At 44.0% G+C, this 15,790-nt stretch overlaps 1 protein-coding gene across 4 annotated transcripts in view; it reads right to left on the reverse strand.

Annotated features, from left to right (window-relative positions):
* The window catches only part of LOC147419678 (alcohol dehydrogenase class-3-like), a 114,355-nt gene that overhangs the window by 89,820 nt on the left and 8,745 nt on the right, over positions 1 to 15,790 (reverse strand). For 3 of the 4 annotated variants that reach the window (XM_086506185.1, XM_086506184.1, XM_086506186.1), the window contains exons 2-7: positions 2,467 to 2,603; positions 2,319 to 2,365; positions 1,283 to 1,605; positions 1,106 to 1,188; positions 879 to 954; positions 713 to 774 (exon numbers count right to left, since the gene is read on the reverse strand). In XM_086506185.1, coding sequence (XP_086362311.1) covers positions 713 to 774; positions 879 to 954; positions 1,106 to 1,188; positions 1,283 to 1,605; positions 2,319 to 2,365; positions 2,467 to 2,603 — 728 coding nt within the window. The remainder of the gene's footprint in view (positions 1 to 712; positions 775 to 878; positions 955 to 1,105; positions 1,189 to 1,282; positions 1,606 to 2,318; positions 2,366 to 2,466; positions 2,604 to 15,790) is intronic. The other variant, XM_086506187.1, reaches the window with a different exon arrangement.

The following is a 15,790-nucleotide window of genomic DNA, read 5'->3' on the forward strand; positions in this document are numbered from 1 at the left end:
AATAAATAAGCAAGAGTAGAAGGGGGGGGGGGGGGGGGGGGGGGGGGGGGGGGGGGGGGGGGAGAGAGAGAGAGAGAGAGAGAGAGTTGCATACTAGAGAAGGTTATGCGCATGAGGGTACTGCCGTCCTCGATGGCGCAAACATTTCTATGTGCACCCTGAATCTAGCAAGGGGTGTTTTGGAGGTCATCTCCTTGCTTCCCATGTGAGAGAGGCTTCCTGGTGGTGGTGCCCAACCTTGTGAGGCTTCTCTAAACTCCTAGGGGATCACCAGATTTTGTCCAAGTTGGCCACCACTAAGTCATTTATAGAGGCCACCCTATTTTTAGCTGATGTCTCTACATACTATGAGTTGTGGGTATTTAGAGGATGTCGGCAGCTCCTGTGCACCCATGTATAGGGAAGGGGCAGCACCCTAGATGGATGAGTGTGCCTTGTATATCCTCTCATGCCAAAGATTGCCCTGCACCCTCCTAGTTTTGGGATTTCACACAGAAGTCGTTTTATACACTCATACACTTGTTCATACCTCAATTTTTATGCCTGTAAATTCTGAGAGCCTGCTGGCTCAGGTTTAGCTTTGCAAAAATATTGTATTCAACACCCATTTATTCAATTATTCACACATCCAACACATGGTTAGCCTACAATTGTGATAACATCCATGCAAACCTGGCATAAATGAAGCCAAATCAACAAAAATAAGTCGAACCTCTTGGATAGGTTTATCTCTCTCCAAGGGATTTATACAATCAGTGACACCAAATTGCAAGGCTGCAGCAACAAACATGGGTATTAGCTTTCACAAGATGAGGTATGCATCCTTTTTGGCAGAAATGAAGCGTGTAGCAATTGTCAGGACAAAGCAACGCCAACACCTCTTTCAAACTTTTTGGACCTCACATCGATCCCTATAATTTGTTTGGCACCTACTTTCTGAGCTCCTGCAGCCACCTACAAACAGTTCAAGTAGAAAGTGCACCACTAGATATTTTACACAAGCAAGAATGGTCCTCATGTATAATATCCTTGTCAGAAGAGGAGGGCCACCCACTTCATGACATCAGATTTTGAACCGTTACCAGATATAAGTGGGCCTACTTACAGCCAAGCCTACTGTTCCAAGCCCAAAAATTGCGACTGTTGAACCCTTCTCAACTTTTGCAACTTTCCATACAGATGACAAACCTGTCACACAGACTTTTAGTTGTGCCTCTGTGTAATGTTGGCCATGGCAGCAAAGGATGTTCAGAAAATCTTACTTGAGTATTGTAAATTGTACCTGCAGGTACTCCACAGCTAAGAAGACAGACTTTATCAAGAGGTGCAACAGGATCAATCTTAACCACATTCTCTTGCTCCAAAACTGTGTATTGGCAAAATGTCGATCCTGAATAGTGATAGACCGGCTTTCCCTTCACTTTGAATCGACTTTTTTTGTCACTCAGCATGACACCTCTTGCTGAGCTAATCCTAAATTTTTCGCAAACATTGCTTTTTGCAGATTTGCAGTGGACGCATTTCATGCACTCTCCAGTGAACAAAGGAAGAACATGGTCACCCTCTACAAACTCTGTTACACCTCCGCCTACACTCTCCACAATCCTGTCATAGCAGTCCCTTCATTTAGGCACATTAAAAGATAGAAAGATACCATATAATAACAGTGAGACTGCCAATATACAGATATGCTAAATGCAGATCTTATGGAGGAGATGGATGAAAACTAAAACAAGAGTACACTCCGCATCAACACAAGGCACTGTAACATGGAAGAAGAGGTCCGATAAAAATTTGAAAGAATCATTTTTCTGACAAGATGATATGAGATTATCTTCCAACCTTTTCCAGATCGCACAATCGAAAGGTATCAATCCCAAAAACATCCTATCTCCCAATCTTTAATGAACGTAAAGCTGGTGATCCAACATGCTCACAGCTAGGGCAAACTGCACTCACAGAGGTTGTTCTGCTATTTGTCATTGTTTAAGGTAGCCCAAGCTCTTTCCCTTTTACGGTTACTTCTCATCTGTCTGCCGGTTGCATGGTTCCGCATTATTTCAAATATAAACATGGTCACTGCACAAAATTCTCACAGCTACTGCACTCTCAGATACTGTTCAGCATTTCACCCTGGCTAAAGGTTATGCAAGCAATTTCATCAAGGTGAGTCTCATCTAATTTTCAATTCAGTGTATCCTTTCCTTAAGAGCACACACTTCAGAGCTATGTCTAAAAGTGTAACTGATACTTTTCTTTCAGTAGTGTATTAGAAAAATGCTTTTAAAGCTGGAAACAAGTTGGAAGTGGAGACATACCCAGAGGCTTCATGACCAAAAATGCGAGGAAACAGACCAATTTTTGGCTGTGAAAATAACCACAAAAAGGACCATCATATGCTGCTGAATTCTATTTTACCTGACATAAGAACGATTAATAGTTCTGGGCAAGAGGCAGAATGCAAACCTTGTCCTGCCAGAATGTCACGTCACTGCGGCACAATGATGAATAGAGGATCTTTATGCGAACTTCTCCGATTTGTGGTGGATCGACTTCAACTTCTTCAATAACAAGCAGCTCTCCTGGTCCCCAACAGACTGCACCTGTGCAAAACATTGAATAGACTGAACTTGCATTCACAAACTCCTCAAATTTACCTTAGAGACAAGAAAGCCCAATGTACCTGATAAGTTCTTCTGTAAGTGTCAGATAGGAATATGTCCATTGAGAACCGGAACTAATCAAATTACAACTGATGCAAAAAGCCCTGTGGCACCTTAACAATTACCACCAGGTCAATGGATGGGGGGCCTTTGAGAGGGTTGGTTGGGACCTTGTCACAGTGCAATCTCTTTTGCAGAAAAGGTAAGGCTTATACCCTTGATATTTCGAAATATAGCATAAGAGGCAATCTTTTCCGATTGCTAAAGACAACTCAACGCCACAAAACAAGATACAACCATAGGTGAAAAAACAACGTTGAGGGGAAAAACCACTGGATCAGAACAGGTATCAACCATCGAGGGGGTTGGTTGGGACCCATCCTCTTTCAGAAAATGTAGGGCTTGTACCTTTGGTATTACAGAATATTACATAAGCGGCAGACTCTACTAATTGCAAAAGACAACTAAAAGACACTAATACAAACTTCGCAGCAGATATTCCTTGAAGCAGCTCTCCTACCATGTAAGGTGCAGCGGAATGAATGTTGAACTTTGCTCAATATGAGTGCTCCGACTGTTCTCAAGGATTCCTTTTACTTACGAAAGGGAGAGCCTTCCGTTCTTTAATGAGAGAGTGCAATGGACACAAACAAAGTGAATAGACACTGTGCGTGAAGGTGCATGAGAGATAGAGAGAGAAGAGAATACGACACCAGAGATGTTGTCAAACCCTCATCCAAGGGCCCCATTCTCTATGGCGAGAGCGGTCTACTTATGATTGCACAAATCTCTACAATGCTTGGACTTGCCAACGATGTCGACGACGAAGAGACGGGCTGAAATCTGAAAACGCTAATGGCTGAAATCTGCAAATCTTTATCTGCTGAATTCTGACTCTATGTCGGTGACGGTGTCAATAACGACGATGCGACGACGACACGCCGGAAACGCAGCTGCTGAAATCTGCGTTTTCCGAACTGAAACTGTAAACTTCGATGGATCCCACCGTGCGGCGAGGAATGGCTGCGGGAAGGTGAGATCTGCGAGGTTTGGGACTTGTTTTGCTATGTCTAAAGGCTGAAAACTGAAAACGCTGGTGTTTCTTGATGTTCCGTTGCGGTGAATCTGCATAACACTGAAGTGTAATGCTGATGCAAAAACGCTGGGCTGAAAATCTGCTGCTGGAGGAAATCCACTAACGCTAGGGCTGATCTGCTGTCGTCAAGTGGATCTGCTGTGTCTGCTAATGCCGAAGCTGCTCTACAATGCAAAAACGCCAAGGCTGATCTGTCTTGCAAAAAACGCTAGCTTGATGCTGTTGCAAAAACGCTAGACCATGTTGTTCTGGTCCTGCTGAGAAGTTGCCTGTTGAGCAAGGTGCTCCTGCTGCCTCTTTTGCCAGAAAGTGCTAGCGCTAGGTTTGCTTATATACAAACTTAGCAAAATTGCCCTACCTACTTTCCAACAAAAGTCACTTAAAAATAATAAGTGAAAAATGTCAAAAATAGGGAAAATAGGTCTATGCACTGTAAAAATGCTACTAATGGAATCTGATGGAAAATTGATGATCATGTTGTGTGCAACCAGAGGATATGCATCTAATCTGAGTGTCTGGACATGCACGGTCTACAAACAGACTCACAAAAGTGCCAGATGACTTCCTATTCTAGACTGACTTGACTGAACTGAACCTTGGTCATGATGTAGCTTGTCCACGGACACATAGGGTTGGATGTGTCACGTGACATCCCCTCCTTTTCAAAGTGAGGTACTGATACCGAACTGTATGGGGCTTGCTTCTTTGGGCCGCGCCGAAAGCGACACAAAATCATCTGTAGCTCCTTAAATGCTTCAACTTCGTCATTTAATGAGGGTTCTCCTTGCAAACTCACAAAAGTGCCAGAACACTTCCTATTTTAGACTGACTTGATTGACTGAACACTGGTCATGCTGTAGCTTGTCCACGGACACATAGGGTTGTATGTCTCACGTGACATTCCCTCCTTTTCAAAGTGAGGTACTAATACCGAACTGTATGGCGTCGAGGGAGATCGCCAATAACATTCGGAATCTTGGAAAGGACTCTTCGCCGGCCCACTCGGATGCGTGGGTTGTGCGATACTTGAACTTCATAAAAGTCTACAACACTTGCTTCTTTGGGCCGCGCCGAAAGCGACACAAAGTCTTCTAAGTCTCCATCAATGCTTCCACTTCTTCTATGGACATAGGTCCACCTTCTTCGAGAATCTCCGAGGAGGAAAACTTCAGAAACCACTTCCAACACAAAACATGAACATACCCATTCCATGTAAAGTGACTAGAAAAAATCTCGTCTTTCTCAAAGACTGTGCATGCAATGTAGATGGTCTCTAGATAGTGTAGAGGAATTTATGAGTGAAAAATAATCAGTTCAAAAACATGCAAAACAATGAGATCGAAATTTGACTTTCTAGATTCAATAAAAAACAAATCACAATGGAAATGCCAATGCCTTATGCTCAATCTTTCTCTTTCGGAAAACTGTGTCATGCCAAAAAGCAAGTGACAATGTGAATTCCTTGAATGCAAACATTTCATCTTTTCATGAGAAATCCGCATAGATCCGTGCTCATTCATGAGAGAATCGTGCTCAACGAACAATATGGCATGCCTTTGGAAAGGAATCACATAGAGACGTTGACTAAAATACAGGATACGATCCACAATAAAACACTCGATCAATGCGTGCTGACTAATCATGCGAACAATAATACTTCCTGTGAGGGTTCCTTGGACCTAGGCTCGAGAGCCAAGAACGGTTCTTCGTGATTGATCGAATCTGCAATGAGGTTAGCTGCACTAGAAACAAAATCAACGAACCCATCATCATGATGAACAATCACATCATCTCCATGCAAATCATCATGCTTGTGAGAAATCACATCTTGATCATCATGCAAATCATCATGCTTGTCCTTATCATCCAAATCATCATACTCATCATTATCACGCAATTCATCATGCTTGTCATTATCATTCAAATCATCATGCTTATCATAATCATGTAAATCATGTATGTTATGCTTTGGAGAAGAAAAGACTGAAAGAGTCTCCTTCTCCTGATCCTCTTGCATCTGTGTCTGCACATAAGAGTCGCAACAACTCTTGCATGTGTCGGTCGTTCATTGCTTGTCTTGCTTTGTTCTCGCGATCAAATGCTACTTGTCTTTCTTTGTTCTTGCGATCAAATTCTGCTTCTCTTTCTTTGTTCTCGCGATCCAACTTTGCTTCTCGTGCTTTGTCTTCCAAACGTGCTTGCCCGTGCTCACGCTCTATGGCTGCTATTCTTTCTTTGTGTTCACGCTCTATTTCTGCTTTTCTTTCTTCGTGTTCACGCTCTATTTCTGCTTTGCTTTCTGCGACCTCCAAGCGTGCTTGTTCGCGCTCACGCTCAAAGTCGGCCACTCTTTCTGCTTTTCTTGCTTCGCGTTCTAACTTCCTTTCCATAAACAACTACTTCAACTCCTCCATAGGCGGTAGTGCAATCTGTCACAAAGTGATGACGTGGCTACCGACAGCAGAAACCCTAATTTCTGCCAAATACCCTAATTTCCGGAAATCGCGGAGGTGGGAAAAAAAAATTTGGGTTTTTTTTTTAGCGACGCAAATCCCTGCTTTTTGGCTTTGCAAGGAAATTGGAAAAGAGAATATGCTTTATTTTTACTCTCATTGAGAAAGAGAGAGAATCTGCTTTTGCTTTCAAGCTTTTGGGGCTCTGCTTTTGGGTATCCCTTGTAACATTTAAATATGCGGTGAGGGCCTCACTTCTCAGAGCATCTGGACGCAGAGTCTGAAAGTGAAACCCTAATCGCTCTTGTACTTTGACATTGATTAATACATAAAGAAATACCGAAAGGGGCACCAGTCTTTGGGGCCAATATCTCTAGGCACGGAACTCCGCCGGGCCAGTGTAAATATACTGTGATCTGTGAATTGTTTTGAAGTGGTTATTTGGTGCTGTCGCGATTGATTCTTGACTTGGAGTGTACAAGTCTATTACAGTGGTATCAGAGCACGGCCGATTTCTCTTCTATGGGGAATCCAATCCCCAATTTTTTTTTCCGCGGCACCTATGGCTTCACGCAAGGATCAGTCGACTCTCTCTGCATCTGGAGATGCGGGCAGGGATCACAACGAAGATTCAAACAGAGAGTATGGCCCGCCTCGGCCTACTCAGGCGGACGAAAGAGAGATGAAGCCAAAGAGAGATGAAGCGTCGTCAATTGATCAGCGATGCAACAAAGATGATGCTCAGTTTTGCGAAGAATTCGAAATTGGCAAAATATATGAGCGAGACTTCTTTTCAGGAAGTGCATGCGCAGTGGCAGAAAACCACTACACCACCCCTGAAACCCGCTCTCAAGAAACCTTCTGATCACAAACAATACTCAGAGAACGAATTACAAGAGGTGGTTGATGCACGCATTGCTCAGCTTTTTGACGCGCAAAAGAAATCCAAAAAGCACGGCAAAAAGCAGAAGAGAAACACCGACTTCCCAGGATATTTGGGTCGTCAGTCAACTTTTGACAAGGCAAAGAAACAGAAGAAGCGTGTTCGATTTGAAGGAGTACCCACTTCTTCTTCTTCTTCTTCTTCTTCTTCTTCTTCTTCTTCTTCTTCTTCTGACAGTTCTTCTAGCTCTTCAGATTCGAGCGAAGAAGACAGAAAAGGTAAAAAGCGAAGCAAGAAACAAAGCTTCGGAAAGGGCAAGAAAAAAGCAAAGAAGGCTAAATCTCGCCCAGAGCCTGGAAATTCTACTGAGGACTCGTCTACAGACAGCTCAGATTCTGATGATGGAAACTTCTAAGCGAACAAGAAGAATTTTTACAAAGCCAACCAGTATGACTTTCTCGAAGAAAAAAGCAAGAAAGTCCGAGAGTTTAAGGAAGGTGGCCACTTGATCAAGTTTGATATACTTTTCAGCATATTCAGATGCTTCGAAGGCTGTCTTTTATACAACAGTTTGACATTGCTTTCGCGGGAGGACGCTATTCAGAGCACTCCAAGATTCGGAGAGCTACCTCTTACCTTAAGGGGAATGCTCGTACTTGGTGGTCCACGCTTCTTTTAAACAAGACTACGCCAGTTAAATGGATGAAATTTAAGAAGCTTTTTATTTCTTCTTGGTTGACACAAGAATATGAACGAGATATACGAGCTGCTTGGAACCATCTTCGGATGACCAAGAAAGATACAATCAATGCTTATTGTGAAAGATTTTGGAGCTCTTTTCTACCCGCCTCTTCATTCAAAAAGATCTCGTTCAGAGAACAGATTGAGCGGTTCACCTTGGGTCTACCTACAGAGATCCGAGATCACTGCTTGGAGCAGAAGTCAACTTCTATTCAGGAGTTGATGAGTCATGTGAAGCGGGGCTTTGCCATTCACTCTGGCAGTCTACCTCACCCCACAGATGAGAACATGACACAACAAGCCGAATAGACTTCTGGGAATGAAAGTAGAACGAAAAAGAGCAATCCAGAGAAAAAGGATGCAGGACCCAAGCTTACTCCGGAGGAGAGAGCTAGCTTCATCAGAGAGGGTAAGTGCTTTGGATGCGGGGAACATGGACATATCTCCGCGAAGTGCCCTAAAAAGGCACAGAAAGAACAGAATGATAAAGACGACGACAGGCCTGAGAGTTCGAGAGCAGCTGAGGAACGTGGCAGAAAAGGCAGATAGAAAAGCAGAACTCGTACCACATGGCGTGGGACCTGCACCGAATCTAATGAATGAAAGTACAAACTTTGCCGCTTTTGGGGCAAAGTGAAGGATCGGGAAGCTCTTTTGAAGGAGCCAAGGCCAACTTCTTTTCACTTGGAATTGGCGGCTCGATTCGGAATTACGCCCGACAGACTGACACCACAGGCGGAGGTAGTTCGACTTGCACCCGGATGGGATGTTGCAATTACACCAAGCATTGGCAAACTTCGTTTGCAATGACAGGGGTGTTCAGGGCACGCGAGTGACGTTCTACTCAGGATCGCTTGGTACCACAAGAACTACGCCATGGTTGACTACCGGGCCGAGAAAGCGACTTTGACAAATGAAGGGCTCAGAGATTGTACTTGATGAACTTCAGTTTTCTTTACTCATTCTTATGGGAGAGACCTGAACGATGGATAAAGGTTGAATATGTTTTGACCTGAACAAAAGAAAGCCAAGATTTTTCTCCACACTCATGCCAATTGATTTTTAGAGGGCCTGAAGATCATACCATTAATATGATACCTGGAAGCACACCACCGAACCGGCCACCTTACCGTGTGAGCCGAGTACAGAATAAAAAGATTATGAACCCAGTGAAAGACCTCTTGGAAAAGGGTCTTGTCCAGCATAGTACTTCAAGGTATTGCTCTCCACTGTTGTTGGATTTGAAGAAAGACGGATCTTGGAGAATGTGCATCGATTATAGAGCTCTAAACAAAATCACCATCAAGAACAGATCTCCGATTCCTAGGATCGATGATATACTCCACAGGTACAGGGATCCTCGTGCTTCAACAGGATTGACCTGAAGAGTGGATATCATCAGATCCGAATCGCGCCGGAAGACGTCTACAAGACAGTCTTTCGGACTACTTTTGGGTTATTTGAGTTTTTGGTGATGCCTTTTGGCTTAACCAATGCTCCTGCAACATTTAACCGGATGATGGACAGGATTTTTTCGAGAGTACAGGCTATTTGTTGGCACTTTCTTTGATGATATCATTGTTATCTCAAAGAATGAGGCAGAACAAAGAGATCATCTGCTTCAGAGATAAACTTTTTTTTGGGACATTTTGTCTCAGCAACAAGAATGCAAATGGATCCGACCAAGATAGACACTATCCGTGATTGGCCCGATTTGAAGAATGTCCATGAAGTTGAAAGCTTCTTGGGACTGTGTTCGTACTACAGACGGTTCATTCGAAAGTTTGCAGAGGTTGCTTCCCCTTTTCATATACCTTGATACAGAAAGGAGTCCCTTTTCTCGTGGGGATCCACAGAGGTGACTGCTTTTCAGACATTGAAAGAGAAATTGACTACGGGACCAGTTTTGACTTTGCCGGACTTGCAGAAGTCATTTGAAGTATATTGTGATGCTTGTGGTCATAGTCTGGGTGCGGTCTTGATACAAGAAGGCCGTCTCATTGCTTACGAGAGCCGATTGTTCTCTAGGCCGGAGATGACAGTACATATATATGAGAAAGAGCCTTTGGCGGTTATCCATGCTCTTACTCAGTGGCGGCATTACCTACTCGGAGCGGATTTTACTTTCTTTACAGACCATCAAAGTTTGCGCTACTTCTTGTCACAGAAGCAGCTTTCGAAAAAGCAGATGCGGTGGGTGAACATCTTGTCACAGTTTCACTTCCAGATTGTCCATGTGCAGGGACAGAAGAACGTTGTGGCATATGCTTTGTCTCGGAAGCCATTGGTTCTGGTTATTTCCGTGATACATCATAGGAGCTTCAAGGATATTGTCGATCATTATGCCACAGATACAGATTTTGCAGATATTTTCACACGGATACGGGATGGGGAGACAGTAGCTGGATACTCCCTTGGGGAAGGCTACTTGATGAGAAAGACTATGTTGTGGGTTACACAGCCGTTGAGGGAAAAGGTTATAACTGAATGCCACTGTCCACCTTTTTCGGGTCACCGCGGCATTGCTACCACCATGAAGGGGGTAGAGAGATACTTCTTTTGGCCGAGACTCAAAAAGGATGTGGAAGAGTTGTGCGAAGTATGCCAGAAGGTCAAGTTTGACAGGCATAAGGCACAGGGATTGTTACAGCCTTTACCCATACCCACCCGCCCCTGTGAAAGTATTGCAATGGATTTCATTTTTGATCTCTCGAGAACACAGAATAATCACGATGATTTTCCGATTACATGGCACGTCTAAGACGATTGTCTCCGACAGAGACCCCAGATTTATGAGTTTGTTTTGGAAGGCAATTTGAGAGAACATTGGCACGCAGTTGCAGTTCTCGTCATCGTTCCACTTGCAGACTGACGGGCAATCTGAAATTGCCAATTCAATGGTTTTAGATTTATTGAAGTCTTGTATCTCGGATCAGAAGACTCAATGGGAAAAGAACTTACCTTTGGTAGAATTTGCCTACAACAACACGATACACTCTTCGACGGGGAAGACGCCATTTCAGATTGTTGAAAGTGCTACGAAGGTTCCATCCTTCCTGAGCACGAAAGATTAGATATTTGAAGCGGATGAATATTCGCGAGATTTGGATACGGCTTTTGCCAAGATTCGCGAGGCTTTGCAGGAGTCTCAAGAACGACAGAAAAAGGCAGTGGATCGCCATTGTCGCGACTTGAAATTGAAGGAGGATGAGTGGGTGCTCTAACGTTTTGAGAAGGCACGCCTAAGAAAGAAAAAGAGAAAGGAGAGCCTTTTTCCAAAGCTTAGTATGCGATACTACGGACCTTTCTAGATTACTGAAAAGATAAATGATGTCTCCTTCCGATTAAAACTGCCAGATACTTGGAGGATTCACAATGCATTCCATGTATCTCTTGAAACCTTTTAAGGATGATGTGCCTAATGATGGGGAGCCTGATGAGCAACCCGAAGTGGAAGAAAACGAGGAGATCCTTGTTCCTGAACAGATTTTGGCACATAAGAATACGAAGAATAAAGGTAAAGTCTGAAGGCGGTTCTTGGTTAAGTTCAAGAACTTTCTTGCATTTGATGCGAAGTGGATGGAGGAGGAGGACCCAGCAGATACTCCTCAGATTGTGAAACTTTACCTCGATGTTTTGGTTTAGCATAGTCTACTCTAAACGAAACCCAGAAATTCAGCTTGGCCGAAGATCTGGTGCAGTGGGATGCACAAGAGGGGAGTTACTCCGCTCCTTTGTCAACAGATGCCTTGATTTTGATATTAACGTCATTGATGTCTCTTTGAGCTTCAGGGATACTGAGAGCTGACAGTATTCTGCTAGATGACTTTATGAAATGGAATTCCTGATAATGATACTAATTTGTTCTTGACTTCTTTTGAGTGCAGAAACTGATAGACGAAATGACTGCAGCATTTTGGTCTGATTGATCTCGCATAGATATGGTTGCAATAGGGGTTAGTCAATCGGACATCGATGAGGTCCCGATTGGACCTAGATGTGATTGCTAGCTACATTGCCGATAAATCATGGTCTAAAATCCGAATGAATGTTGAATGTCATGTGATGTCCTGTGATGTCGTGTGATGTGACTGTCGATTTGGTACATGTGCTAGATGTGTGTCCCTAGTACGTAGGTACTAACAATCAGTGTCTGCTAAGACGGTTTATGGCTTTTGTCGGTTTTGCACGCGTAATCGCGGTCGATTACAATGCTTTCAAGAATGTCACAAAGTGATGACGTGGCTATCGACAACAAAAACCCTAATTTCTGCCAGAAACCCTAAAATTCCTGCAAACCCTAATTTCTGCCAAAAACCCTAATTTCCGAAAATCAGGGAGGTGGAAAACAAACTTTTTTTTTTGGGGTTTTTTTTTAGCGACGCAAATCCCTGCTTTTTGGCTTTGCAAGGAAATTGGAAGAGAGAATATGCTGTATTTTTACTCTCATTGAGAAAGAGAGAGAATCTGCTTTTGCTTTCAAGCTTTTGGGGCTCTGCTTTTGGGCATCCCTTGTAACATTTAAATATGCAATGAGGGTCTCACTTCTCAGAGCATCTGGACGCAATGTCTGAGAGTGAAACCCTAACCGCTCTTGTACTTTGACATTGATTAATACATAAAGAAATACCGAAAGGGGCGCCAATCTTTGGGGCCAATATCTCTAGGCACGGAACTCCACCGGGCCCGTGTAAATCTATTGTAATCTGTGAATTGTTTTGAAGTGGTTATTTGGTGCTGTCGCGATTGATTCTTGACTTGGAGTGTCCAAGTCTATTACACAATCCTTGGCGTAGATGGGGAAAGGGGAGGGTCAGAAAAACCTCCTGGTGAAGAAAATTCTTCGCCTCTCTCATGCTCATCACCTCCAAGCGAAGTATCCATTCCGCTTCGAGTGATAACCACCTACTCAAGTCGTGGGTTCTTGTGGGTTCTTGTGGTCTTGGGTTCTTAAGTTCACGAGGAACTTGGGTTCTTGGGGGTCTTGGTTCTTGGGGTTCTTGCGAGTGTTGAGGTTCTTGAAGTTCTTCTTTAGCTTGTAATCTGTGTTAGAGAAGGATCTTCTCTTCACCCGAGCTCTTTTCTTTCCCACGGGCGCACCCTTTGGCGGCCTTGCGCTCACACCAAGGTTGCTTTTTTCCACCTCACGTCGATTGGCCGGCTGCTAAGTGCACGGTCCGCTCTCAATGAGTGAAAAGAGACTCAAGGGGAGGCTAGACAAGCCCTTCTTTCTTAGGTTTCTTGTCACTCTTCAAAAACACGATTAGGAATCAACATGCCCAAGAGGGCTTTGGTTACGTGCGACTGCAACAAGCAAAAAAAATTATGTGGTCCTTGTGGTTCTTTCTGTCACAAGGCAGGCACCACGTGCCAATAGAAAAGAACAGACTTTTAGCACTTCAATAACAACTGAACTGAGAGAGAGAGAGAGAGAGAGAGATACGACACGCGACACGGAGTGGCGGAATTCCACCCCAGAGAGTATTGGCCCCAAACCTTGGCGCCCCTTTCGGTATTTCTTTATATTGCATCATCAAAGTACAAGCCGGTACTCCAGACTCTGCACCTTCTCCAGGAAGCACGCCAGAGAATGAGCCCTAGCCTCATATTTAAAGGCCCTTGGCCTGAAAAGCAGTTATAGTAAAAAGCCTTTAAAACTCAAAAGCTTCTGGTCCAAAAAGCAATGCCAAAAGCTGCAAGCGTAAATCACAGAAATCCGTACAACCTGCCACGTCATCATCCCAACGCAATTTTCGAAAATCAGCTACGCTGTTGCAGTTCTAGGGTTAGGGTTTCCAGAATTAGGGTTTGCAGGTTTTAGGGTTAGGGTTTTCAGAATTTGAATTTCAACAATTAGGGGTTCTGGAATTAGGGTTTCAGAAGTTAGGGTTTCCAGAATTAGGGTTTCAGCAATTAGGGTTTCAGCAATTAGGGTTTCAGCAATTAGGGTTTCCAAAATTAGGGTTTCTGGCAGAAATTAGGGTTAGGGTTTTCTGCACTCGGCCAACCACATCATCACTTTGTGACACTTCTTCTGTTGCTTGTTCTTCTTAGGGTTTAGGCCCCCTCGGCCGGCATCTGTAAGTTGGCTCCATTCTTTAGGCTTTGACACGTCAGCAGTTTGTTACATCTCCCCTTCTTGAAAGAGAGTAATCGTCCGCGATTACAGCATATCTGCAAAACAACTCAAGTTAGCTCAAAAATTCCCGAGGGACATTCCGAGGGACGATCAGTTTGCTCTTTTTATTAAGGAGTTAGCTTCTCCTTTCTGCTCTTTTGATCAAGGAGTTAGCTGCTCCTATCGGGCTGTTTTGATCAAGGAGTTAGCTTCTCCTTTCGTCCAGATCGAAACTCTTGATATTCCGGCATAGTAAAATTAGCCATCACACCCATACCGTACTGATCTTCCTCGGGTGTCTTGATGCACTAAAATTACATACCCAGGCAATCTCATCCAATTAGGAATATTCACTGGTTGGCACATCACAATGCAACACAAATACTCACATATGCATGTTACAAGACATAGAAACATAAAGCCGCCGATGAACACTCCTCCCGCATAACCTAACAAGGTCCGGGCCGGGAGATATTCAACGACTCCCTCATCACTCCTCCCGCATAACCTAAAAAGGTCCAGGCCGGGAGATATAGAGGCCTTTTACAACCAAACGCCCCCCAGACCGCAGCCTGCGTCGTTTGGAGGTGCTGAGAGTAACCACTGCTCAGACTTCTTAATACTTCTCCCGCATAACCATCCAGGTCCGGGCCGGGAGTCACAACAACAATTATTTTACAAGCATACAACCAAACGCTCCCCAGGCATCGGCCTGAGTCGTTCGGAGGTTTTCAAACATACAACGAAACGCTCCCCAGGCATCAGCCTGCGTCGTTCCGAGGTTCAAACAATACCAAAACAGTATTCACCCGGGAGTAAAATCACCGATCATTGAAACTAGTATCAAACCAGAGTCAAACAATTCAAATCGGCACCAAAACAGGTTCAAAACAGATACCATCCATTTCAAACAAATTCCAAACAGGATCACCAAACAAGCTCAAACAGAACTCAAACTTAAAAAGCAATCTCGACATCAGTCGAGCTCGAAAAGTCGACTGACTTTCCATCTTGAAACCTGCACCAAAAATTAGGGTTAGGTTCCTTCCATGAGGTCGTAGCCGAACACAGCATGGTCCGTCAACTCTTGGACAAACAGTGTTTCTTTGGCGGCGATGGTAATCCCAAGAAATAGCAATCACAACAAACCTCCAAGGTTATCAACTCGAGAAGAGACATCTACTCAAAGATGTCGAGAAATTTCAAGATATAATCTGCTAGGGTTTCCATGGCAAGCATTTCAGGATACCCCACTCTGTCAGAAGTTACACTCAGAAGGAAGATGTCAGAAACCATATAACTTCGGGCAAATTTTTTATTTTTTTTTTCTTGAAAGCTTGCCAAGTACTTGGAGTAAGTTGCTTGGTAGCTGTAGACATCAACATCTGCATAGCACTGCTTCTGAGAAAAACAGTGACTTGAAACAAATCTGGATCCTTCTCTTGCAAGTGATTTTAATTGGCTTATGCCCTGTAAGACATGAGCGGTGAAGACGAGAGCGCACCCGATGCGCGATGAAGTAAGGGTGGGAGTCGCTAATAAGCCCGGGTTGGAGGGCGAAGAAACCTCGAATAAAATTCCAGTAGCTCTGTCTGCTCTTTTGTAGGACCGGTATGCTTTCAGAAAAGCACACGACTGATGCTCTGATACCACTGTCACAAGGCGGGCACCACGTGCCAATAGAAAAGAACAAACTGAACAGACTTTCAGCACTTCAATAACAACTGAACTGAGAGAGAGAGAGAGATACGACACGCGACACGGAGTGGCGGAATTCCACCCCAGAGAGTATTGGCCCCAAACCTTGGCGCCCCTTTCGGTATTTCTTTATATTGC

The sequence above is a fragment of the Adiantum capillus-veneris genome, chromosome 29 (genome assembly GCF_014529385.1).
Source record: "Adiantum capillus-veneris isolate H3 chromosome 29, ASM1452938v2, whole genome shotgun sequence".
Classification (NCBI taxonomy): domain Eukaryota; kingdom Viridiplantae; phylum Streptophyta; class Polypodiopsida; order Polypodiales; family Pteridaceae; genus Adiantum; species Adiantum capillus-veneris.